Source organism: Herpailurus yagouaroundi, unplaced genomic scaffold (assembly GCF_014898765.1).
Source record: "Herpailurus yagouaroundi ecotype Mexico unplaced genomic scaffold, PumYag 100, whole genome shotgun sequence".
NCBI lineage: Eukaryota > Metazoa > Chordata > Mammalia > Carnivora > Felidae > Herpailurus > Herpailurus yagouaroundi.
Window position 1 is genome coordinate 7,506,983 of NW_024412391.1, and position 25,813 is coordinate 7,532,795.

At 48.8% G+C, this 25,813-nt stretch overlaps 1 protein-coding gene across 4 annotated transcripts in view; it reads left to right on the plus strand.

Moving 5' to 3' along the window:
• The window catches only part of DENND2A (DENN domain containing 2A), a 103,836-nt gene that overhangs the window by 73,888 nt on the left and 4,135 nt on the right, over window positions 1-25,813 (plus strand). For all 4 annotated transcript variants that reach the window (XM_040471792.1, XM_040471790.1, XM_040471791.1 and 1 more), the window contains 6 exons: window positions 2,577-2,717; window positions 4,415-4,563; window positions 18,293-18,470; window positions 20,108-20,149; window positions 24,602-24,719; window positions 25,034-25,279. In XM_040471792.1, the coding sequence (XP_040327726.1) occupies window positions 2,577-2,717; window positions 4,415-4,563; window positions 18,293-18,470; window positions 20,108-20,149; window positions 24,602-24,719; window positions 25,034-25,279 (874 nt within the window). The remainder of the gene's footprint in view (window positions 1-2,576; window positions 2,718-4,414; window positions 4,564-18,292; window positions 18,471-20,107; window positions 20,150-24,601; window positions 24,720-25,033; window positions 25,280-25,813) is intronic.

Sequence of the window (25,813 nt, forward strand, 5' to 3'; positions counted from 1 at the left end):
GGTAGGGTAATTCTATATTTAATTTTTTGAGGAACTGCCACACGTACAATCTTTTTAATTTTAATAAGAAATTTTATTTAACCCACATATCTAAAATACTAGTATTTCAGCACTTCATCAATATAGTCATTGATATTTTACATTCTTAATTCTGTATTTTGAAATCTACTGAGTGTTTTTACATTTATAACACACATCTCAGTTCAGACTAGCCATATTTCAGGAGTTCAATACATACACGTGATATTATTATAAATGGGTTTTTTAAGTTAATTTGTTTATTTTGAGAGAAAGAAAAGGAGAGCGTGAGTAGGGGAGGAACAGAGAGGGGGAGAGAGAATCCCAAGCAGGCTCCGTGCTGTCAGCACAGAGCCCGATGCAGGGCTCAGTCTCACAAACTGTGAGGTCAAGATCTGAGCCAAAATCACGAGTTCCATGCTTGGGGCACCTGGGTGGCTCATTCGGTTAAGCATCAGGCTCGGGTCATGATCTCACGGTTAGTAAGTTCGAGCCCTGCATCGAGTTCTCTGTTCTCTCTGCTGTCAGCACAGAGCCCACTCAGATTTTCTGTCTCCCTCTCTCTCTCTGTCCCCCTCCTCAAAAATAAATAAACATTAAAAAAAAAAGAGAGAGAGAGATGGGGCACCTGGGTGTCTCAGCCGGTTAAGCATCAGGTCGTGATCTCACAGCTCCTGTCTTCAATACTTGTGTCGGGCTCTGTGCTGATAGCTCAGAGCCTGAAGCCTGCTTCGGATTTTGTGTCTCCCTCTCTCTGCCCCTCCCCCATTTGTGTTTCTCTCTCTCTCTCTCTCTCTCTCTCTCTCTCTAAATAAACAAAAAAAATGTATGCTCAACTGACTGAGCCACCCAGGTACCCCTATAAATGGCATTTTTATTAAAACTCTTTGATCCACAACTAGATTATGGAGGGTCTTACATTTAGACCTTTTAGAATAACAGTTTTATTGAGATGAAGTTTGTAAACCATAAAATTCACCCTTTAGCACATCCACACAGTTGTGTAATTATCACCACAATTATAGGACATTTTTATCAACATTTTTAGAGAAACCCCTATACCCAGTAGCAGTCACTTTCTACTTCCAGAAAGCAGTCTGCTTTCCGTCTCTATGGATTTGTCTCTTCTGGAGTTTTTATCCAAATGGAATCATACAAGAAGTAGCCTTTTGTGACTCGGGTCTTTGACTTAGCCTAGTATTTTCAAGGTTCATCCCTGCTAGAGTATGAACCAGTATCTCATTCCCTGTAGTGGCTGACTATGGCATATAATGGAACATCACATTGTGTTTATCCACTCTTTAGCTGATGGACATTTAGGTTATGTCCCCTTTTTGGCTACAGTGAATAATAGGGTTTTTTTTTATTTTTTTTAATGTTTATTCATCTTTGAGAGACAGAGAGAGACAGAGCATGAGCGGGGAAGGGGCAGAGAGAGGGAGACACAGAATCCGAAGCAGTCTCCGGGCTCTGAGCTGTCAGCACAGAGCCCGACGTGGGGCTTGAACTCACGAACCATGAGATCATGACCTGAGCCGAAGTCGGAGGCTCAACTGACTGAGCCACCCAGGTGCCCCTGCTGTGAACATGAATGTGCCAGTTTTTGTGTGGACGTATGTTTTCATGTCTGTGGGTAAATGTCTAGAAATGTAATTGCTAAGTCATATGGTAACACTGTGTTTAACCTTTTAAGGTACTGCCAGACTGTTTAGCTATTTTACATTCCCACCATCGGTGCATGAGGGTTCCAATGTCTCCACTTCCTTGCCAACACTTACTATTGTCCATCTTTTGGTTTTAGCCCTCCTAATGCGTGTTAAGTGGAATCTTATTGTGGCTTGTGTTTGCATTTCCCTAATGGCTACCCCCAGAGAGACTTTAAATCCACAGATATACTGTATATCTTTTTATGTACTGTCGCCCCTTAAAAGGCTACAAACCATTATAGTATCTAAGTTTTCTTCATCACCACCCCCAAGAACCAATTTTTATCCCCTTAGGGACAATATCGCTCCCATTAAAAATGCGTATGTTAGGGGCGCCTGGGTGGCGCAGTCGGTTAAGCGTCCGACTTCAGCCAGGTCACGATCTCGCGGTCCGTGAGTTCGAGCCCCGCGTCAGGCTCTGGGCTGATGGCTCAGAGCCTGGAGCCAAGAGGTTTCCGATTCTGTGTCTCCCTCTCTCTCTGCCCCTCCCCCGTTCATGCTCTGTCTCTCTCTGTCCCAAAAATAAATAAATGTTGAAAAAAAAATTAAAAAAAAAAATGCATATGTTAGCGCGGTAAGTTACATGTCCAAACCCAAAGTCAAGCGGGTCAAGGAACTTCACCCCTTTGGTGGAAAGAACTGCAAAGGCACAAGGCAGAGGAGGGGTACACAGAAAGGAGATTTGGGACAAAACCGTATGGGGTGAAAGACGCTTAAAGTTTGGCCTGATGAGGACAGCAGGGCTTCCCCATAATTCTTCAGTCGCTGTGGTGGGCCCACTTCATCGAGAACAGAGCAATACCTTGGCACCCTGACATCAGGATAGCTAAGCTGCTTTGGTGACCCTTGCAGATCTTGGATGAGGTGGAAAAGCGACGAGGCATCTCTCCTGCCCTGGTACAGCCCCTCATGAGGAGTGTCATGGAGGCCCCTTTCCCAGCACTGGGCAAGACCATCGTCGTCAAGAACTTCTTGCCAGGATCAGGAACTGAGGTAAGCCATCAGATTCCTATTGTCTCCTAGAGGAGAGAATGGCCCAGACAGCCAAGTCCCAGTAAACCAAGCAAGGGGCTGGCTTTCAGTGGTCTGTCTCATTGCCTGATGTCACATTCAGGTGCATGTAAAATCCACCCCAAGTCCTGTCTATCCATTCGAGGATTCATTCCCAGACAGCATCCCCAGCTATGTCATGGCAGTATATGGTGTTTCTTTGCATGACCTTGGCCCCACAGATTAGGGACCTGCATTGAACATCCTTAGCTACTCTTAATAGCCCATTACTCTCATAGATAGCATTTGAACCCATTTATGTTTTTGGTCTCTGTCACCTCTATAACTTCATATTGTAAAATAGATTATTTTCAGGGAAGACAAGTTCAGGTACTACTTTTTTTTCATCTGTCTAGGACTTTGAGGCATGTTCCCCTCCTTGGCTGGGTTGGGATTGAATGCAGGATTTTGTTTTTCTCCTTCCCATTCCTTTTATATGGCTCTGTGGACATCAGAAGGTACATCCCATCCTGCCTGAGTATCTATTTATTTCCAAAAGCCCTTGAAAAAGCAAAGTCACCTCTGGAGACAGGGGAGGGGAGGATGGGGAGGGGAGGATGGGAAGGGGATATTCTGCCACAACTCATTTTCCCAGAGCAGAGAGAAGCATTCTCCCTGTTGCTGGAGAGTCTTGCACTGTCCTATACCAGATACAGGCGACTTGGCCATAGGGATATTAACATTAACGTGCCCCACTGTGTGGGCAACACCGGGCAGGCATGGTGCTCAGAGTAAAACACTGGTCTCTGCTCACTGCGAAGGAGTCAGCTATTAAAAGAGAAAAACAGGAACGCCTGGGTGGCTCAGTCAGTTACACGTCCGACTTTGGCTCAGGTCATGATCTCACGGTTTGTGAGTTTGAGCCCCGCGTCGGGCTCTGCACTGACCGCTTGAAGCCTGGAGCCTGCTTCAGAATCTGTATCTCCCTCTCTCTCTCTACCGAACCCCACTCGTGTGCGCTCTTTCTGTCTCTCTCTCTCCCTCTCTCAAAAATAAATAAACATTTTAAAAAAAGAAATAAAAAAAAGAAGAAAAGCACACCCAGGAGTAGTTGACTTGAGATGAATTTGGGAACATTTCAACAAGTACAGAATGAGAAACTATGCCCACTGAACATACAAGCTGTAAGACACATCATAGGGAAGGGACTGGTATGGGGTTGGGCTCACCGAGAAATGCCTTCTAGAGGAGGTGAGTCTTGAAAGTGTTGCTTGGATCTTTTGGTTCTTCTGCGTGAGCCCATGACTCCATTCCAGCAGGTAATATTCCCTTGTGAGGCAGACACTTCCCTGTGGGACTCTAAGTGATGGGATAGCAACAGCCATGGCACTTCCAGGGAGGGGCGTGGTCCACATATGTCATCGCCAGCCAGAGCCACCCGCCATTTTGGGTCAAGGACCATTGACTGAGCCACCCTATGTCTCCACCTCCATCCGAACTTTCCTCACACTCAACTGCGACAGAGTCACTTCCAAGTGTACCTGCTCCCCAGTCTCCTAGGATCTTTCTTTTCCCCGGTCACCTTGTCTTCCTTGTTTCCTTTCCCTTTTCGCCTGCCAGTGGGTGCGCCCTGCTGAGGACCTCAGAGCCCCCGGCCTGGGGTGCGGCCCCTCCTCACGGCTGCTCCTGTTCCCCGGCAGGTGATTGAACTGTGCCGCCCGCTGGACTCCCGGCTCGAACACGTAGACTTTGAGTCTCTCTTCTCCTCTCTCAGCGTCCGCCACCTGCTCTGTGTTTTTGCCTCCCTGCTTCTGGAAAGGAGGGTCATCTTCATCGCAGACAAGCTCAGGTACCAACCGTGGCCTCTCCTACTAAATAAAGTGTCTGAATGACCGTCGGTCTCGGGCTGGCTGGCACGTGTAGGGCAGGTGATTGTCGGGGACTGCCAAGGAAGCACCCTGAGGGAAGAGTGCGGGTCAGTGGGCAGCGAGGAGTGGAGATCTGTAAGGCACAGCGGTTCTGAAACACCGGGTAAGCCCACGCCTCCCTACACACTTACCTGATTTGCAGCCTGCCTTCCACCCGTTCCACTGAGTGCTGGGCGCTCTGCCGTGTGCTGGGGGACCGACGGTTCTAGAACTGAGCAGACCACCCAGTACTGTGTTGTAAAGGCTTACCAGAGCAGTGTGTTCTAGACAGGAGGAGGGCCCTCCTCCTCAGAGGAAGCCAGTTCTGGCTGAGTCCTAAGACTAACAGCAAGTAGAAAGCACATTCCAGGCGAAAGGAGCAAGGCAAGGAGGCCGGAGGCCGAGCATGACACCTTCAGGAACTGCAAAGCCGTTGGCTGCAGCTGAGCCCAGAGAGGAAGGCCCGGAGGAGGCAGGGAGCCAAGGTTCACAGACGGCTGCAGGGTTGTGCTAGAGCACAGATGTATCCCAAAGGCGCCCCCTCCTCTCAGTGCTAAAATAAATTACACAGAGTCACACACACCTGCTCGCTGCTTGGTAGGATGCCCTCCACGTCCTATGGGTCACACTCAGTGATTTGCAAAGCCCATGTCACAAAGCAAGGAAGAGCCAGGAGATACAGGTAGGGATTCGAGTTAATTCTAAACTAGGAAGGAAAAAAAAAGAATTCCTGGCAATTTCCTCCTTTCAAAATACCGAATCAGAGCCTTCTTTGCTTTGGAGCTGAGGGCACAGCGGCACGGGTAGTGAGTGAAACTCCACGAGGGGCTGAGATGTGGGACCCAGTCAGAGATGGGCCAGCCAACCAGTGAAAGCAGATGAGGCCAACCGAGGAGTCCATCTGGAGAGAAGAAATGCCAAAAACACAAAAATTAAAGAACCGTGGTTTGCAGAGGAAATCTGACTCCCAAGTCTGGAAAACAAAAGGGAGGAAGAGGAACAGGGAAAGAGGAATGGCAAGGACAGAAGGTATGAACGTGGAGTTCATCAGAAATGTGGTAGGAAATAGGGGCGCCTGGGTGGCGCAGTCGGTTAAGCGTCCAGCTTCAGCCAGGTCACGATCTCACGGTCCGTGAGTTTGAGCCCCGCGTCGGGCTCTGGGCTGATGGCTCGGAGCCTGGAGCCTGTTTCCGATTCTGTGTCTCCCTCTCTCTCTGCCCCTCGCCCGTTCATGCTCTGTCTCTCTCTGTCCCAAAAATAAATAAAAACGTGGAAAAAAAAAAAAATTAACAAAATGACCAGATGGGATGAGAAATGTGGTAGGAAATGGAATCCAGTCCTCTCCTCCCGCGCCAGCCCATCTGGTCATCTTGGTGATGCTCCTCTCTGGATAGCAGCCACTTGGCTATTCCCAGCCCGATCCCACCCTGGTCTTTGGCGAGCTATTCACTTTTACTGTCGTGGTTATTGCACTCTCTGTGCACTGGGGTCCGCTCAGGAAGCGGGCCGGCACTCCGCTGGGCGCAGGCAGCTCTCCAAGCTTGCTGGGCACTGGGGAGTTCAGACGGGAGAGTTCTCAAGGTTGGGGCTCTGGGAGCTGAGGAGGAGTAATAACCCTTCAGTGGCCAGGGTCGGATTTCATGGACATTCTAGTAGCTGTCTGTATTCTCTGGAAGCCCCACTCTGTCCCCCAGAAGTAGAATTCTCAGCCTTGGCCGTGGGGGGGGGGGGGGGGGGGGGTGGAGAATCTCAGAAAGGCCTAGGCTAGAAGTGATTGCCAGCCAAGTAAACGTGCTGCCCACCAGGATTGGAGATGGAACCAGACAGTCCCCTGAGGAGCTTGCTTCTGGGCTGAACGTGTTAGGCTCAGGAAGGTCCAGCCTGAGAAAATATCCAGGAAGATGGGCATGGCTGGAGAGGAGTGTGCCCTCCCCAGGCTTCCTCTCGGGCAGAGGAGAACACAAAATATCATCTGTTTTTCTTGTCAAAGTACAATGCAAGAGAGAAGGTGAGAACAGAGAGGGTCAAAGACAAATGCATCCCTGAAGGGCAACAGAGTGGATGTGTCAGGCTTAGGGGACCAAGACAGCTGGAAGGGCTCAGGACAGAGATCTCTGGGAGGAGACCACCACCTCACCCCCCCATCCCCTCCCTGGACACATTTCTGGGTTGATGGGTTAAAGCCCCTCCCACAGAACTGCTCTAAGGAGACAAAGGAAAGCGAAGGAGCCCCATTGCTGTAAATGGACCCTGCCCAGTGGCTGCATCTTGTTAGTTCTACCATCCACTCCCCTCCTGCTCTGGGGCAGCTTTGTGGGAAGACAGGTCACCAGTGTGGTCAGACTGGAGGCATTTGGAGTGTCCCCACCTTCCATGATGCCTGGTATTCTGCCGGTAGAGACTTAGTCCCTTGGACAAGCAAACACCCATGAGAGGGGAGAGGGGTAAGATGGCAGCTGTGGATGCTGCCGGGACATGGAGAACGTTGGTGCTGTCCTTGGGTCCAGGGTTGGGCCACAGTGCAGCTAACTGCTGTGTGTGTGTATGGAAAGTACCTTAATTACATTTTTAAACCCTTCATGGCCTTCAGACTTGCACGCCCATCTCTCATCACACAGGACCTGGGGCCTAGAGGTGTCCCACCCACCCCCCCACGCCCCCCCCCCCGCCCCCAGGAGAGAGGAAGCCTGAACATCCTCCACCGTTGGCCTTGGGTCTCCTCATTTATGAAACAAGGGCTTGGGGCGCCTGGGTGGCGCAGTCGGTTGAGCGTCCGACTTCAGCCAGGTCACGATCTCACGGTCCGTGAGTTCGAGCCCCACGTCGGGCTCTGGGCTGATGGCTCAGAGCCTGGAGCCTGTTTCCGATTCTGTGTCTCCCTCTCTCTCTGCCCCTCCCCCGTTCATGCTCTGTCTCTCTCTGTCCCAAAAATAAATAAAAACGTTGAAAAAAAATTAAAAAAAAAAAAAAAAAAAAGAAACAAGGGCTTGTCTGCACCCAGGTCCCTTGTCATTCTGACCTGCTTGGGCTCCCGTGTCATGTTGGCCCCAAAGGCAGCCAACACAGTTGGCTCTCACAGCTCTCACAGTGTTCTCTCTCTTACCCAATAACTTATGTTTCTATCCAACACGAGTTCCATGCAGACCTGAAGAGGTGGAAAAATAAATAAATAAAGGCCCACAGAGCTGAGGCTGGAAAAGAAGGAAACACAGCAGGCAGGAGCCAGAGGACAGTAACAACAGGCAACCATCAGGAGCACTGGAATGTTGCCTCTGGGCCAGGCTTTTGGAAGGGTTTGACCTGTATTCTTTCAGGCTCCTGACAACTCAATCACATAGCTTCTATTATTAGGAAACTAAGAAGCACACAGAGGTTAAGACACTTTGCTCAAGCAAGCCAGAGGTTAGTGGAAGAGCTGGGACACAGGCAGCCTGGCTCCAGAGAAAACGAGAAGGAAGGAGGAGGAGCTGGCCTCATTTGGTCGGGGGTGGGGGGGGAGGGGAGGGTGCAGGGTGGCCGTGCCTGTGACCCCACCTACAGAAATCTATAAGGAAAGTCTTTTTTTTTTTTTTTTTTTACATTTATTTATTTTTGAGAGAAAGCACAAGTGGGGGAAGGGCAGAGAGAGAAGAAGACAAAGAATCCAAAGCAGGCTCCAGGCTCCGAGCTGTCAGCACAGAGCCCGATGTGGGGCTCGAACTCACAAACCGTGAGATCATGACCTGAGCCTAAGTCAGACACTTAACCGACTGAGCCACCCAGACGCCCCCATAAGGAAAGTCTTTTTAAAAACATGCCATTAAGACCCCTTTGTGCTTGGCAGTTAGGCTAGAATTGTCTACAGAAGAAGCTGAGACTTCTGTGGTTTTCTCCCCAGGCCCTCCCTCTCTTATGGCCTTCATCTGGGGCCTGGAGAGGCAGGTGGGTCCAGATGACCCCCACACTCTCTCCTAGCTCTGAAACTCCCGGCTGCACGGTCAGAGTGCTCTGGGCCTCCTGGGACTGTGCTCCTTTGTGCCTTGCCCTCCCAGTGACCCTGGCCCAGAACCTGCTAAGGGCCCCATTCCTGACCCAGGACTCCCCTCCTCAGGCATCCTGTGCTTTCCAAAGCGTCCCCGGGGGTGACCACCTCGTGTGTCCAGCTGTGCCGTGGGGGAGGGATCATCTAATTTCTGCAGGACCTCTCCAGCTCAAGTGATGCCTGACTCTGTGAACACACTGATGAGGGAAGGTCAGCACTGCCAGCCCACATCTCCCTGCCCTCAGTAGGCTCTCTCCTCTCCCAGGTTGATCTGTTCAGTAGAAATCACCTGGGAAGCCTGTCCCAGCTACTTGGCGTCTGCGATTCCAATCCTAGACACTTCAGAGCTGGTGTGATGCCGAAATAACTGTGTGCTCATTGAATGCCCCGCTTAACATCACTTGGGTTAGAGACAAATACACACCATGTTGTGGGTCCTCTCCAGGATTCCCAGGCCTCTGACCTAGACTGTGCCCAAAGTTGGGGCCCTCTGTACCTCCTTTTACAGCTTAAACGGTCTACTTCTGGAGGCCTCAGTTTTGGGTTTCTTGGTTGTGACCCCTTCCCGAACAGGCCAGCTAAGCCAGTACAGGGAAGCCTGGCTCACCTGTAAGAAAGTGACATCACTGGGATGCCTGGCTGACTCAGTCAGTGGCGCATGTGACTCGATCATTAGGGTTGTAAGTTCGACCCCCACATTGGGTGTAGAAATTACTTAAAAATAAAATCGTGGGGCGTTTCAGTGGCTCAGTCTGTTGAGCGTCCCGACTTGATTTGTCTCAGGTCTTGATTCCAGGGTTGTGGGATCATGCCCCACATCGGATGGGCTCTGTGTTGAGCTCTGTCTCTTTCCCTCTACCTCTTTTTCTCTCTCTCTCTCTCTAAAATAAGAAATAAAATAGGGACACCCCAGTGGCTCAGCATTTAAGCGTCCAACGTCAGCTCAGGTCATGATCTCATGGATCCTGAGTTTGAGCCCTGCATCGGGCTCTGCTGACAGCTCAGAGCCTAGACCCTGCTTCGGTCTGCTTCTGTGTCTCCCTCTCTCCCCGCCCCTCTCATGCCCCTGCTCTGTCTCTGTCCCTAAAAAAGTAAACATGAAAAAAAATTTGTTGTAATAAATAATAAATCCTTTTTTAAAAAAGAAAAAAGTGACATAGCTAATGATCAAAGCACAGAAACTCCACCAAAGAACATCACACCTGTGACGCTGCTGCGTGAAAAAGCCAGAAGCCATGTTGTCCTCTCCATCCTGCTCTGCTTCCCAGCTGTCCCTCCAGGACCAATCTGTGTGCACCTAAAGCTGCCTGATTTATGGGCAAAGAGCCATAAGGAACTGAAGGGTTCTCTGGCCAGGCCATGACAAACTAGGGCTTGGGGGACAGTGGCTGGCTGCAAGTTGTGTGACCTGGGAAGGTGCAGGAAGAGAGCCTCCCGCATAAGCTCCCGTGGCGGGAGGTGGGGTGGGGGGGGCTTTCCTCCTCCTTACTGGGCACAGTACTCCCCCCCCCACCGCCCCACCGCGCATGCTCCCATTTCCAGCCCTGTCCAGCCAGACGTTGAAGCAAGCCTCCCGTTCTCCTGATTCCTCCCAAACCTTGTGACACCGCAGAACAGCGCATGAGAGCAGGACATGCCCCAAGCTCCGGGAGTGGCCGCGTGGCATCCCAGGGTGGACGGGGGCCTGCATTAGGTCCGTAGTCATGCCGCCATTCCCTCCCCTGCCACACAGCGTTCTCAGTCTTCATTGCCAGGGAGTCTGTGCACTGCAGGCGGAAATAGCAGGGACTTGTGGCAAATGCTGAATGAGTTATGAAAGAGTTTTAAGTCAGGCCAAAAATCTATCAAACTTAGAATAACATTTTTGCTCTGTTTCATCTTCAGGGTGGACCCTGAGTGTTTCTTAAGGGCCTGTCAAGCCGAAGTTTTGACAGATGGAAAGGAAAGAATGCTGTTGTGATGGCTTGTTCTGTTGTCATAGCAACCCAACTAAATATTTGCTCATACCCCTTTCTTCATTGCCCCGATGGTAAACATTTTGTTTTTTAGTTTATTAATTTCAATTCCCAAAGTTTTGACTATATCTACAGACCAGGCTGAATAGTGAAGTCAGAGCTGCACATAAACAAATCTGTACAAAAGTTTTAGATGGGACAGATTTTTAACATTTAAGAAATTCACTTTTATCTTTCTGGAGTACATGAAGGCTAGAAGCCAAGGGACTGTTGGCTGATGATAAGTAGGATCAGGTGGTCAAATCTTGACACATACTGGAGTTTGCGCCTTGCCTTCCACACCTGGGTAACTACACAGATAAGTTCGTAGGTGGCTGTGCATTTTCATCCTTTTGTGTGCTCCTGTCGGTTCGTGGTTTCATCGGTTTCTGGAAGCCTAGGTCCTCTGTCCTGCCTAGAATCAGTTGTGCTCAGCAATGCTTACCGTCTGGGACAAGGTTGGGTTTGTGAGCCTGCCCTCTCTAGGCAATGAGCTTGCCTGAGGCCGACCTGAAGTTTTGGTAGCTGCCCCCTTGGTGGCCCTGGCATTCATGGGGCACCTGGGTGGCTCAGCCAGTTGAGCATCGACTTCGGCTCAGGTCATGATCTCACAGTTTGTGGGTTTGGGCCCCGTGTCGGGCTCTGTGCTGACAGCTCAGAGCCTGGAGCCTGGAGCCTGCTTCGGATTCTGTGTCTCCTGTTCTCTCTCTCTCTCTCTCTCTCTCTCTCTCTCTCTCTCTCAAAAATAAATAAGCTTAAAAAAATTCAAACTACTACTTCAGGGGGCACCTTGGATGGCTGAAGCTCGAGTCATGATCTCGCAGTTCGTGGGTTCAGGCCCCACATCGGGCTCGTTGCTGTCAGCGCAGAGCCCCCTTTGGATCCTCTGTCTCCCTCTCTCTGCCCCTGCCCTACTTGCACTCTCTCCCTCTCAAAAGTAAATAAACACTAAAAAAAAAAAAAAAAAGGTAGAACAAAACAAAAACAAGATACTATTTCAGAGGTCCTCAGCGTGGCTGACAGAGGTACATACATTTAAATCAGCAAAATTCTATGAAAAATACAGTGCCAGTAACATAATGACATCAGTCTGATTAAATATGAAGTGTCAGCTACCTGTGTTTGCATATGAACACCCAGAAGATAACACGCGGAGCCGGATTAAGAGACTAGCATAACCACAAATTGTCTTATACTCCAAACCCATCTCAGGGTCACATGCTCTCAGGCGTGCTTGCTTTGTGTCACCGCCTTTTTTGGAACTTACTGCCAGGACTCAAAACCTCTCCACTGCTTTTGTCTGTTAGTTCACTGTTGCTGTTCTGTCCTATCTCCGTTAACGAGCCCTAGAATGGTCTTCCGATGACCAGGCGTAGTTCTTTTCAATTTCCAGCTCTTCCCAGTTCCTGGCTTTCTCTCGTAGATTTGTAGTTTGTAAACATTTTGCTGGAAGGAGTTTAGAAATTATCTAGTCCATTTACTTATTTGATAGATGAGGAAGTTCAGGGCTTTTACCTGAGAGCATACGGGGAGTAGCAGACCCAGTTGGCCCAGGTTTCTTGAGGCCCAGCCTATGTTGTTGTTGTTGTTGTTTTTTAATTCAGCTACACGTCACTTCCAGATTTACAAGTACGGCAATGAAATATAGCAGCCAGTGCCTGGTGCCATCCACCTCCCACTAGGTCTCCCCAGGCACCAGAGCAGACCGAAGTTCGCCTTTCACTCCAGTTCCTGGGAATGATGCACCAGGAGAGATGCCTTGCTTGGGATACTAACAGATGCTGATGAATCATTCCTGAAATTCCTGGGGGAGTCTGTCTAACTCAGGAAACTCATTGTTGACTTTTCTGGCAGCATTTTACAGGAGGCTGTGTGCTCTGTTCTTTCTGGTTCCCAGATGAGTTGAAAGGTTGCTGAACATAGTAAGCCCACATTGTGGCACAGGGGCTTGGTCGCACCCCCGTCCAGGAGAACTTGAGCACGCACAGGAGCATCCCAGTGGCTCTGAGCTAATGCTTCAACCCTCGTGAAGCACTGCCAAGTAGCAAAGCATTCTGGGACCTGGCCCTTCTCCCCTGTGCCCATCTTTAAACCCTGTGGCCCAGCCAGCCTCGCACGTGGGCATCATCTCCCTCCCCTGCTTTAGTACAAATTGATCCCAGCTGCAGGCTGGTGTTCCTTTCCTCCACCCCCACGTAACACAAGCCAGCTGGGAGGGCTCTCTTCCTAGGACTTCCTCCAAAAACCCTGCCTCTCCTCCGACCAGCAGGCCGCTCAGGGAGGGCATGTGACGAGCTTGCTTGAAAAGTCATCCTCTGTGTCCCCCAAACCAAAACCTGTTCTTTCCATATTCCTAAGAGACCACCCCCCACCCCCATGGAGACTCACCTTCACGAGGCTGAGAATAAAATGTCATTACCACTTGCAGCAGAGACCGAGGAAAGCACAAGCGACACTCAGAATAATCCCTTCTTTCCTCCTCTACCACTTATTTTGAGGGAAGAGTTGTCACCGTACTTTAGCAGAATTTGACCTTTCCGTCCAGTATTTCAAGAGGGGGATGTGTATTTTTGTCCTTTGGGGCTTTTTTTGTTGTTGTTGTTGTTGTTCTGTTTTGTTTTGTTTTTAGCGTGTTGGTGTGGGCTAGTGAGCAAGAGGAATGAGACACTCCTCAGCCCTGCCCACCTGTTGTCGTGAGCACACCGGGCCCCCTTTGCGCCTGCCCGGAGGTGCTAATGATAACCAGGTGCAGAAACATTGGGCTCCAGCTGCAACAGCACATCAGATGATTTGAAAACAAACAGAAACCACTTGTTCGGAGAAACGGCAGTGGCAGCGCCTACCTACATGGCCAACGGGGTACCCGGCTGAGTTGTCATCGTGGGTCCCCTTCAGAATTGAATTCTGGTGACCTTTAGGTCAGTGCATTCCAGCCGCAAGAGTGAATTTGATCTTCCTCAGTAACACGTATCCCCCCACTGTATGTGTGAGGCTAGCGCTGGCACTGCTTATCGTGTTTCCTAACCGGTTCCAACTGCCTTCCTTGTGCAGCCGGTGCACACTCCCCGCAGCTGAACGGGGGCCTGCCTGACCTCTGGGGGCCTCGCCCACTTAGGGTTCCCCTAGGAGCCACAGGGAGCTCTAGTAGCAGAGAGAAGCGAGCCACCGATCGCGCTTTCTCCTTCCAACCATGAGGCCACAAGAAAGCAAAAGGGCAGAAGGCCTTTTCTTTGACTTGGGAAAAAAAAGTTAAACTGATTTATTTTTCTATTGCAGTGACTGAGAAAACCACAAAAGGCTTCTCTCTGTGTGCCTCTTCAGGCCTCCATTCCTCTCTCGGGATCTCTTCACTTCCTCCAGGCCCCGGGCGCCGCCTCGCTCCCCACCCTGAATTCAGAGGTCAACCTCAGCCTAGGTTTCTTTAGCTATAGAATTCCAAAGGAGGGACGCCTGGCTGGCTCTGTCGGTGGAGCAAGGGACTCTTGACCTCAGGGTTGTGAGTTCAAGCCTCACATTGGACATAAAGCTTACTTAAAAAAAAAAAATGAAAAGATGAACTCTATCTCTAAGGTGGCTCCAGGTTTAAACTTCTGTGATTTTACAACTTCCCTGGGGTCAAAAGTGCTTAAACCACAACTCTAAAATGTGAATGAACTCTTCAGCGTGAGCATTGCATTTTTATTTTCCGGTAGCAAGTGGAAAGTGAGAGCCTCAGAGATGGCTGAGGTGGACCCCGCCAGACAGCGCCCTCCGTGGGGACCCGCCACTCTCCCTCCAAGTCCTGTTTAGGAGCTCACAACAGATGTGCTGTAAAAAGAGACAGGTTTCATACATGAGGCTTCATTCAGGGAATTCTTTCCTACGGTCTCCTTTAAGGTCCCTCTAGTCCCTTGGGAGTGAAAGCCAACCTCCCAGTAAAAAATGGAACATACCAGAATTCCAGTTGAACCATCTCTGTCCGCCTGCCTCCAACCTCCAGTTCTTCAGTCCAAGTCATTGGCTTCAGACCCTTTTTATTACAGACCATGATGAGAAATGCATTTCACGTCCAGACCCAATGCCAACACCACATACATACACACAGATAGTTACACCTGAAACGCATTGCAGCACACTCTCTCTTGTCTCTTCTTTCTGTTGTGTGGTTTGTTTTTTTTTTTTAATGTTTATCATTTTTGAGAGAAAGACAGAGCGTGAGCAGGGGAGGGGCAGAGAGAGGGAGACACAGAATCCGAAGCAGGCTCCAGGCTCCCAGCTGTGAGCACAGAGCCCGATGTGGGGCTCGAACTCCCCAGCCGTGACATCACGACCTGAGCCAAAGTCCAACGCCCAACCAACTGAGCCACCCAGGTGCCCCTTTTTTGTTGTTTTTAATGCTGATCACAACCCACTAAAATTATTTCAGGACCCAATGATGGGCTGCAAAGTATAGTCTGAAAAAATCCACTCTACACCTAACTATCCTCCTTTATTTTTTAACGTTCTTCTCGTTTTCTTGGCTGTGTTCTCACAACTATAGTATGTGAGCAGATCACCTTTGTAGACTGGTCACACACAGACACAGAGTAGTCCTAAAACTAAAGAAATTTAGAACAGAGTAAATTCAACACATTCGTGATCAAGAAAATTAAACACAAATGGTGTGCAACTCACTGAAAGTATAAACATTCCTGGTATCTCAGAGAAAGTGATGCCTTAGGAAAATGCTTCTCTGCTTTGAGAGAAGATTCTTTGGAAGACAGAAGTCACCCCAAGCCACTGGCTGACTGATTGCTGTTATTCTCCTTGGTATAAGTCCTGACTTAATTATCCTAGGTCACTGTTACTCAAGAGGGTATTACATACTTTGTATACCTCACTCTTACAAAGAAAGTATTATAGTGATAAGAAGGAAATCTTGGGGTGGCATCTTTCTCATTTTGGGGGTGATAATTTGGAAGAAGAGACTAGGACCACATATCAGGGCAACATGGGGGTTCCGTGCTACTAAGAAGCATTTCATGACCCCAGTGAGTGTTCAGAGAGTGATGGTTTGCAAAGACAGGGAACAGGAAGGTCAGAGGGCTCATGCTGATAAATGAACAAGATTCAACATTACTCTGGTTCGAGGGGCCCCGAGTGCAGATGGGATGGAAAAGAGGGCTGGTATGTATTTTAAGGATGTTCAGGGAGTGCCACATTCATAGGAAATCCCTTAGAAAGTAAGTGATTTTTTTTTTTTTTTTTTGCTATTTTTTTATTGTGGCAAACCATAGATAACGGAAGGTTTACTTTTCAAGTACACAGATCAGTGGCAGGAAGTATATTCACAGTGTTTGCAGCCATCAACACTGCCCATTTCCAGAGGCAGCAACTGCCTATTCTCCCTCCCCCAGCCCCTGGTAACCTCTGTTCTATTCTGTCCCTGTGAATTTGCCTATTCTGAGTCCCTCATGTAAGTGGAATCATCCGGTATTTGTCTCTTTCTGTCTGGGTATTTCCCTTGCTAGCCAATATCTTTGCTCCTTAAGGAAGCCAAAGTTAAGTGATTCCACTAAAATGGGCTTGGAAAGGTTTTATGACCATGACATTACATACCTCATTCTGTTGCACTTTGCAGATACTGTGTTTTTTTTACAAGTTGAAGGTTTGTGGCAACCTGCTTCAAGCAAGTTTATCAGCACCATTTTTCCACCAGCATTTGCTTGCTTTGTGTCTCTGTGTGACACTTTGGTAATATCTCACAATATTTTTCATTATCATTATATTTGTTATGGTCATCTGTGATTGGTGATTTATGACTCACTGGAAGCTCAGATGATGGTTAGCATTTTTTAGCAACAAACTGTTTTTTAATTGAAATCTATACACTTTATAGACATAATACTATTGCATATTTGCATACTGTATACTATGAACGTAATTTTTTTTTTAATTTTTTTTTCAACGTTTATTTATTTTTGGGACAGAGAGAGACAGAGCATGAATGGGGGAGGGGCAGAGAGAGAGGGAGACACAGAATCGGAAACAGGCTCCAGGCTCCGAGCCATCAGCCCAGAGCCCGACGCGGGGCTCGAACTCACGGAGTGCGAGATCGTGACCTGGCTGAAGTCGGACGCTTAACCGACTGCGCCACCCAGGCGCCCCGAACATAATTTTTATATGCACCGGAAAACAAAAAAAAATCATTTGACTCCCTGTCCCAAACATATTTGCTTGATTGTGGGGGTGTGGAACAGAACCCACAGTATCTTCAAGGTATGCATGCCTTTGTAGGTGCCTGACATCCCTGGGAACCCAGTAAGGGGGCATTCATCTATCCAGAACTCTGCTTCCTAAACAGAACTCAGCTGAAAACTGGGGCAAACATTAAAAAGGTGGCCTAACAAATCAAATGCTGGTTATAGGGCTTGTGGCCTGAGAAGGATGCTGTATACTCCAGGGAGAACCCATGGGCCCTCGCTTTTATTCTATTCTTACATTACACATATTTCTAACAAGCTTCTGACGTTTGAGTCCCATGGCATTTTAGAACAGCATACTAGGATGTGAACAGAGACGGTCTGACCCCAGCAGGCTCACCAGCAACAAGAAACTGCCCAGAAGAAGGGAAAGTCAGCTCTTGCCCACCCTGGGAGGCTGCCAGGCATCACCATCTGTGGCACAGTGGGGCTGATATTCCAGATGACAGCCTGGGGTAATCCACCCATTCATCCAGCAGACCAGGCATGAACTCAAGCTCCTCACAGAGCACTGGGGACGGTGATCAGTGGAGCTCAGGGCTTGCCGATAAAGGCTACACCATGATCATTATTCTTTAAGAGAGAATGTTGTGTTTTTTTGTTAAGTTTTGAATTCTGGGTAAGGGGTAACTGACTGCATATGAGTTTCTTGCTTACAAGGAGAGCCTCACAGTTGGTGGTTGCCATGTAAATGCCAGAGGAGCCACCCTGTTTGCCCTAATGGCACCTAGGTATTCGTGCTTGGCTGAGCGAATGTGCAGAAGGGAACGAAGAAGCAGCTAGTGTTAGAATATAAAACTGTCTTCAGTAAGAGAAATCCATGAGCATCCATGAGAAAAGAGGCTTTCGTTGTTTTGGAAGGATATGGGGAAGAGGGGTGAAAGTGAATGATGTGGTCAAGATCTAACCAGAAAGTAGCTCATGGGGCGCCTGGGTGGCTCAGTAGGTTCAGCGTCCAACTTCAGCTCAGGTCATGATCTCGGGGCTCATGGATTCGAGCTCCGCGTTGGGCTCTGTGCTGACAGCTCAGAGCCTGGAGCCTGCTTCGGATTCTGTGTCTCCCTCTCTCTCTCTGTCCCTCCCTGCTCGTGCTCTCTCAAAAATAAACATTAAAAAAATAATAAAATAAAAACGAATGTAGCTTGCATGTGAAGGGACACTAGCAAAAGTTAGCTGAGGCATTCAATCTGTCCTTCTGGCTGTGTGTCCAAGCCTCACACAGGCTCCATGTGCCTGATATACTCTGCGTTAGGACTGTGTTATGTGATGTACCTGCTTACACACGTGACGCCCTTTCTGACCAACACGCCTTCGGGGAGGAGTGCCCACATTTGTCTCCAGCCTCCTCCATGGAGGCCACCCACCCTCTGAGCCTGAGCAGGCTGGAGCTTTCCCTGAATCTGCACCTTCTCCCCTTCTCTCCCCTCCACTGCAGCACGCTGTCCAAGTGTGGCCATGCAATGGTGGCCGCCATCTACCCGTTCACCTGGCAGCACACCTACATCCCCGTGCTGCCCCCCACCATGATCGACATCGTGTGCTCACCAACCCCCTTCCTCATCGGGCTGCTCACCAGCTCGCTGCCACTGCTCAGGGAGCTGCCGCTGGAAGAGGTGAGCTCTGGGGGCATCCCTGTTCCCTCCCGAGGGTGCCCGAGGTAGAGGGGAGGTGTTGGCTAAGGCACTGTAGGCACGCAGGAAATAGGGGACCCCATGGCTTTGTCTGTTAGATCCACACCCCCGACCCCAGTCCGCCTCAGTGGACCCTCAGTAGCCGCAAGTTCAGTTCTCTCCTCTAAATGAACCTACTGGCCTGAGAAGGGCAGACATCTACAACTTAACCAGATGTTAAAACGTTTCATCCAGAAGGAGCCATCTACCCTAACGTCCCCTCCCTTGCATTCCCCCAAACTGGGAGGTGGGCGGGGAGCACACAAGAGCTAACTGGAATTTATATTTGGACTAATAACAAAGTTGACAGGTTGTGCGAACAGGTCCTTTTTCATATCAGTTAAAGAGACAACAACCAAAATGTTTTTAATCCTCCAGTGCTGGGTTCTCAGGCTTGCACCCAAGCAGGGAACATCCTACCTGGCATTTCTGTGGGTATTTAGCCCCAGTTCCTTCCTCTAAATAATCACTGTCCTGTGTCCTGAGCTCCCAGCACTCAGAGAGGGAACCAGAGGGGCCTAACTGATACTACTCACTTCCAAACCCCCTGGGGAACGCCTGTCCCTGAAATTCACCCCCGGGCCCCAGACATAGCTCTTCTAATTGCCCAGGTAGCCTGAAGCCCCATTAAGTATTCACCAGTACACACAGCTCTTCGCATGTAAGTTTCTGAACTGCAAGGAGCTTGTCTGGGTACTGTGTGATCCCTGAAATGGCTCAGTTCAACCCCAGAAGGAGGAATGGGAGGGCTCCCTCAACTCCTGGGCACAGTCTCTGGGATGTATTAGAGCCTGTGTTTCCAGCTGTTGGTGAGAACATGGTGACCATGCAGGCCCATGCTCTTCATCATAGCCAGTGTGGCCCATGCCGAGGCCCAAGTGAGGGCCTCACTCCCCGGGTCACGTAAGCAGAGGCCAGCATTTTCCTGACCTGTGCTGTAGGTGCCTCACTTGCCTCACGCAACACCTGGCCCACCTGGCCCGGGTCCCAGTCCCCAGTCCCTGTTTACGGAGACAAGGGGAAGGTGCCTACCCTAAAAGCTTTGACTAATGAAAGCCCAGCACCTGCAGCTTGATTTATTCTCCAGTTGGATCCACTCCTCTGGGTTTCTCTCTTCTTGTCCCGTTCAGAGAAAGGACAAGGCCACCTGGGTAGCTGAGAGGAGAGAGCGAGCTGGGAGTGGGGGTTGGCAGTGTCGAATGGAATGGAAGCAAGGGGGGTCCTGGGGGGCCTGTAGCATCTTTTGCCCACCCCAGTAACCTGCACACTAAAAATCTGTCCCAAAGGCTCTGCCTTAGCCAGCGTGGGAACGGGACAGGGAGTCCAATCTGTGGCATACACATGTCCCAGCTGTGGTTTCAGTGTTGAAAGCATGCGATTCTGGAAAGCCCTTCCCCACCCCCTACCTCCCCTCTTCATCACTTGTGGCTACAGTGGCAACGTCGGGAAACCACAAATGGGCCACTCTATCCCCCACCCTAGCTGCCTGTCGGGATGCCAAGAAGGAAGAAGGCTAAGAGTCTGTCACTACATCCCAGAAACCCTGGTGACAGTAATCGTCCCTTTTCTTCATCTTGCAGGTCCTTGTGGTTGACCTGGTCAACAATCGGTTCCTCAGACAGGTGAGTAAAAAGGCTGGCTTCAGCGTGCTGCTCTGTTTTCACCTCTCTGTTGTTTGGGACACAATTTTCCAGGTCTGGAAAGGCTCCTTGGTGGGCCTGGGATTGCACAATAGGCCGGCAGGCTTGAGTGATCCCTAGCCGGGCTGTACTGAGAACAGGACAGAAGGCAGGGATCAAAGGGGAAGGGTTTGGGAATGGATTGAGTCCCATTTGTTGTGTTAGAAAATTATTTTCTAACAGTTAGAAGCTTTGTATAGGTTATAACTATAGACGGGGCGCCTGGGTGACTCAGTCGGTTAAACATCGGACACTTGATTTTGGCTCAGGCCACGATCTCAAAGTTCGTGAGTTCAAGCCCCACATCAGGCTCTGCGCTGACAACAGAGAGGCTGCTTGGGATTCTTTCTCACCCCTTCTGTCTCTGCCCCTCCCCTGCTCATGCTATCTCTGTCTCTCTCAAAATAAATAAAATAAACTTAAAAAAAAAAAAAGAATATCTTAAAAAACAAAAGGAGGGGCGCCTGGGTGGCACAGTCGGTTAAGCGTCCGACTTCAGCCAGGTCACGATCTCGCGGTCCGTGAGTTCGAGCCCCGCGTCGGGCTCTGGGCTAATGGCTCAGAGCCTGGAGCCTGTTTCCGATTCTGTGTCTCCCTCTCTCTCTGCCCCTCCCCCGTTCATGCTCTGTCTCTCTCTGTCCCAAAAATAAATAAACATTGAAAAAAAAAAACTTAAAAAAAAAAACAAAAACAAAAGGAAAGAGAAAGAAAAAAACACAGTTGACCCTTAAACAACACAAGGGTTAGAAGTGTCCCTGCATAGTTGACAATCTGTGTATAATAACTTTTGACTTAACCAAAGACTTCATTACCGATAGCCTACTGATGGCCAAAAGCCTTACTGATAGGATAAACAGTTGATTAATACGTATTTTCTTTGTTATATGTCTTATACATCAGATACTTGGAATAAAGTAAGCTAGAGAAAAAAAGAGAAAGTATTACCAAGAAAATCATAAGGAAGAGAAAATACATTTACAGGACTGTACTGGATTTATTGAAAAAGAAGTTGCCTGTAAGTGGACCTACAGAGTTCAAACCTGTGTTGTTCAAAGGTCAACTGTGTGTGTGTATACGTGTGTGTGTGTGTGTGTGTGTGTGTGTGTGTGTGTGTGTGCGCACGCGCACACCTCTAAAAAAGATGGAAAGGAAAACTCACCAAAACATGGATACTTACTGTTCGGGGTAGGAGACTGAAAAGGAGGCAGAGTGTGAGAGATCTTAAATTGTTTTAATACTTTCATTTGTTTTCTATAATGATCATAAACTACTCTCATTATCAGAGAAAATAATACACATTTATGTTCTTGTTACCACTCACCTAAGAGAGCTAACTCCTATCAGATCTCGCAAAGAATCATGGTAGTAAGGTTTTCCAGGCATTCTGTTGGATTGCTTTTAAACTTGGACGTGGCCATACTGCTGAAAAGTTCTGTCATGTTAATGTGGTTTGTTCGGTTTTTTTAATCATTACTTTTGTCTGCTTGCCCTTCCCAAGGCCCTCCTGCTCTGAGGTCAGATCATAAAGCCAACTTTGGATCACACTGGTCATCTGTCCTGACCACAGCTCCCTTATTAGCACTGGCTATCCTGAAGGGTGGGGGCAGCGGGGAACATTTGTTGAGTATCTACTAGGTGCCAAGGACTTTGTATTGTACTTAATTTCCCCCCAGCTTTATTGAGATATTACTGACATATACCAGTTTACAATGATGATTTGATACACGTACATACTATGAAATGATTATCACAATAAGATTAGTTAACACTTCTATCCTCTCACATTATTATCCTTTGTGTGTGTGTGATGACATTTAAGACCTAGTAACAACTCTGAAGTATACAGTGGAGTGCTGTTGTTAACTGTAGTTACCATGCCATGCATTGGATTTCCCCGGAACTTATCTTACAACCTGAAGATTATACCCATTTCCCCCACACCCTGGCTCCTGGCAACCACCATGTCTACTCGAAATCTGTGAGTTCGGCTTTTTTATTTTTTTTTTTAATTTTTTTTTTCAACGTTTATTTATTTTTGGGACAGAGAGAGACAGAGCATGAACGGGGGAGGGGCAGAGAGAGAGGGAGACACAGAATCGGAAACAGGCTCCAGGCTCTGAGCCATCAACCCAGAGCCTGACGCGGGGCTCGAACTCACGGACCGCGAGATCGTGACCTGGCTGAAGTTGGACGCTTAACCGACTGCGCCACCCAAGCGCCCCAAGTTCGGCTTTTTTAGATTTCACATAGAAGGGAGAACATACAGGATTTGTCTTTGTCTGACTCCTTTCACTAAGCATAATGCCCTCAAGGTCAATCCATGTTGTCACAAAGGCAAGATTTCCTGCTTTTTGTAACTAATATTCCATTATATGTGTATGTGTGTGTATACATTCCATTGTGTATATGTATGTATATGTATGTTGTATGTGTGTGTATATGTGTGTGTATATTCTTTGTTATCTATTATTTTATTTTTTTTTAATTTTTTTTTAATGTTTATTTTTTGAGAGAGACAGAGACAGAATGCGAGTGGGTTAGGAGCAGAGAGAGAGGGAGGCACAGAATCCGAAGCAGGCTCCAGGCTCTGAGCTACCAGCACAGAGCCCGACGCGGGGCTCGAACTCACGGACAGTGATATCATGACCCGAGCCGAGGTCAGACACTTAACCGACTGAGCCGCCCACGCACCCCTATCTATTATTTTCTTTATTCACTCATCCATGAATGAACACTTAGGTTGTTCCCATGTCTTGGCCTTTGTGAATAATGCTGCAGTGAGCATGGAGGTGCAGATACCTCTTCAAGATAGTGATTTCGTTTCCTTTAGATATATACCCAGAAGTGGGATTACTGAATCAGAGGGTAGTTCTATCCTTAACTTTTGAGGAACCTCCGTTCTGTTTCCCATAGCCGCTGCACTAATTGACGCTCCCACCAATGGTGCACAAGTATACGACTGTCGTTCATCATTTCTTTCACTGTGCAGAAGCTCTTTAGTGCAATGTAGCCCTTTTTTATTTTTGCTTTTGTCACTGTGCTTTTAGGTGTCATAACCGAAAAAATCATTGCCAAGACCAATGTCAAGGAGCTTTTTCCATTTATTTCCAATAGTTTTACAGTTTCAGATCTTATCTTTAAATCTTTAATCCATTTCATGTTGATTTTTGTGAGTGGTGTAAGATAGGGGTCCAGTTTTTTGCCTTTGCATGTGAATTTCCCGGCACCATTTGTTGAAGAGACCATCATTCTTTGAATTGAATTCTTTTGTTTTTTTAAGTTTTTTTTTAAATTGATTTTTGAGAGAAAGCGTGAGTGGAGGAGGGGCAGAGAGAGAGGCAAAGAGAGGGAATCCCAAGCAGGCTCCACACTGTCAGTGCCACAGCCCAATGTGGGTCTCAAACCCACAAACCATGAGATCATGACCTGAGCCAGTCAGATACTTAACTGACTGAGCCACCCAGATGCCCCTCCTCATTGAATTCTTAGCTCCCTTGCCAAACATTAGTTGAGCATAAATGCGTGGGTTTATTTCTAGGCTCTTGTATCTGATCTATTGGTTTATGTGTCTCTTTTCATGCCAGTACCATACTGTTTTGATAACTATAGCTTTGTAATAAAATTTGAAATCAGGAATTGTGATGCCTCCAGCTTTATTCTTCTTTCTCAGGATTGCTTTGGCTATTCATTGTCTTTTGTGGTTCCATGTGAAATTTAGGATGGCTGTTTTTATTTCTATAAAAAATGCCATTGCAATTTTGATAGGGATCGCACTGAGTCTATAGATGGCTTTGGGTAATATGGACATTTTAACAACATTGATTTTTCTTTTTTTTTTTTAATTTTTTTAATTTTTTTTTTAACGTTTATTTCTTTTTGAGACAGAGAGAGACAGAGCATGAACGAGGGAGGGGCAGAGAGAGAGGGAGACACAGAATCTGAAACAGGCTCCAGGCTCTGAGCCGTCAGCACAGAGCCCGACACGGGGCTCAAACTCACGGACCGTGAGATCGTGACCTGAGCTGAAGTCGGACACTTAACCGACTGAGCCACCCAGGCGCCCCAACATTGATTTTTCTAATCCATAAACACAGAATATCTTTTCATTTATTTACATCTTTGTCAAATTCTTTCATCGATGTCTTCTATATGCATTTAATCTTCACAATGGGGTAGATATGGATTGCTAGCCCATTTAACAAGTGGGGAAACCGAGGCTCATATCGCTTGTAAAAAGTGGAATAGAGATTCAAACCTCAGATCTCTGTCTCTAAATCATATTCCTTCCGCTAAACCAAAAACTGTGCCAGGATGGCCCTGCGGTGTATCCAGCATGACCTGTATCCACCCCAGAAGACCTGGGGCAATGGCCCACCTGCTTTTTCTGCTTTACAGATGGATGACGAGGACTCCATTCTCCCCAGGAAGCTGCAGGTAGCCCTGGAGCACATTCTGGAGCAGAGGAATGACCTGGCTAGTGACCAGGACGACGGGCCCCCAGACTGCAAGCGTGGTAAGTGCCCAGCCACCTCCCAGACTGCACCTTGCTCTTCAGTCATTACAGTCCGGGAGCAAATGGGCAAGTGACTGTCCCTTCCACGTGGCCGGCCGGAGAGGCATGCCCGGAGAGAAAGTGGGTGTGCAACCCCTTTATCTGGATCTCATTCGAACACTGAATCGTGAGACGATTTTTCCCGCCTCCTCCGTTTGGGCCCTAAAATCCCTGATGACAAGGGGACACGAAATGACTTCATCACCTTGGGTAACCTGTGTCTCGGGGGCTCTGTGTCAACCCTGCCCTCACCGGCCCCTCCTCACTGTGCTCAGGCCCGGAGTCCAGCCCCTTGAACGAGGTGGTGTCAGAAGCCTTTGTCCGCTTCTTCGTGGAGATCGTGGGTCACTACTCCTTGTTCCTGACGGCGGGCGAGCGTGAGGAGAGGACCCTGCAGCGAGAGGCCTTCCGCAAAGCCGTCTCCTCCAAGAGCCTCCGCCGTTTCCTGGAGGTTTTCATGGAGACCCAGACCTTTCGGGGCTTCATCCAAGAGCGGGAACTGCGCCGGCAGGATGCCAGAGGTGAGGAGCACCTTCCACGTGGGGGCCCAGGCAGCTAGGGACGCCCTGGCCCCGGGGGCAGATGAGTAAAAAGGAAGGTCATGGAGCCAGGGCCCTGGTGGGACCAGTGCGGCTGCCTGCTCTGGAGAACGCCCCTTCTTGCCACCTCGGAGCTGAGCCAGCTGCCCCAGTGTCCTGCCTGTCTTCTCGGGCCATCTCTGTCCCCTCTCACAGCCTCTCCCAGAACCACAGTCCAGGTTCTGGTGGCAAGTTCTCCTTCTGTTCTATCTTTCCAAGTTGACGAAACCCTTGAGAACACTCTCCCCTGTCTCTCTCTGGCCCCTCGTCTCCTTTTCCTCAGGCCTCTCCTCCTCCCTTCTGCCCTTCTTTCCTCCATCTCCACTGGGCATGGCAGGAGCCAGCTGGGACGGGACGGGGGAAGAGAGGAAGGCCGAGGCCTCCACTTTGTGTGAGGGCCTCCTGACGCTTAGCCAGATTGACCACACAGGAGGGAGGACAGCAGTGGCTCTCCCAGCATGGGGGTCATCTCGCCAC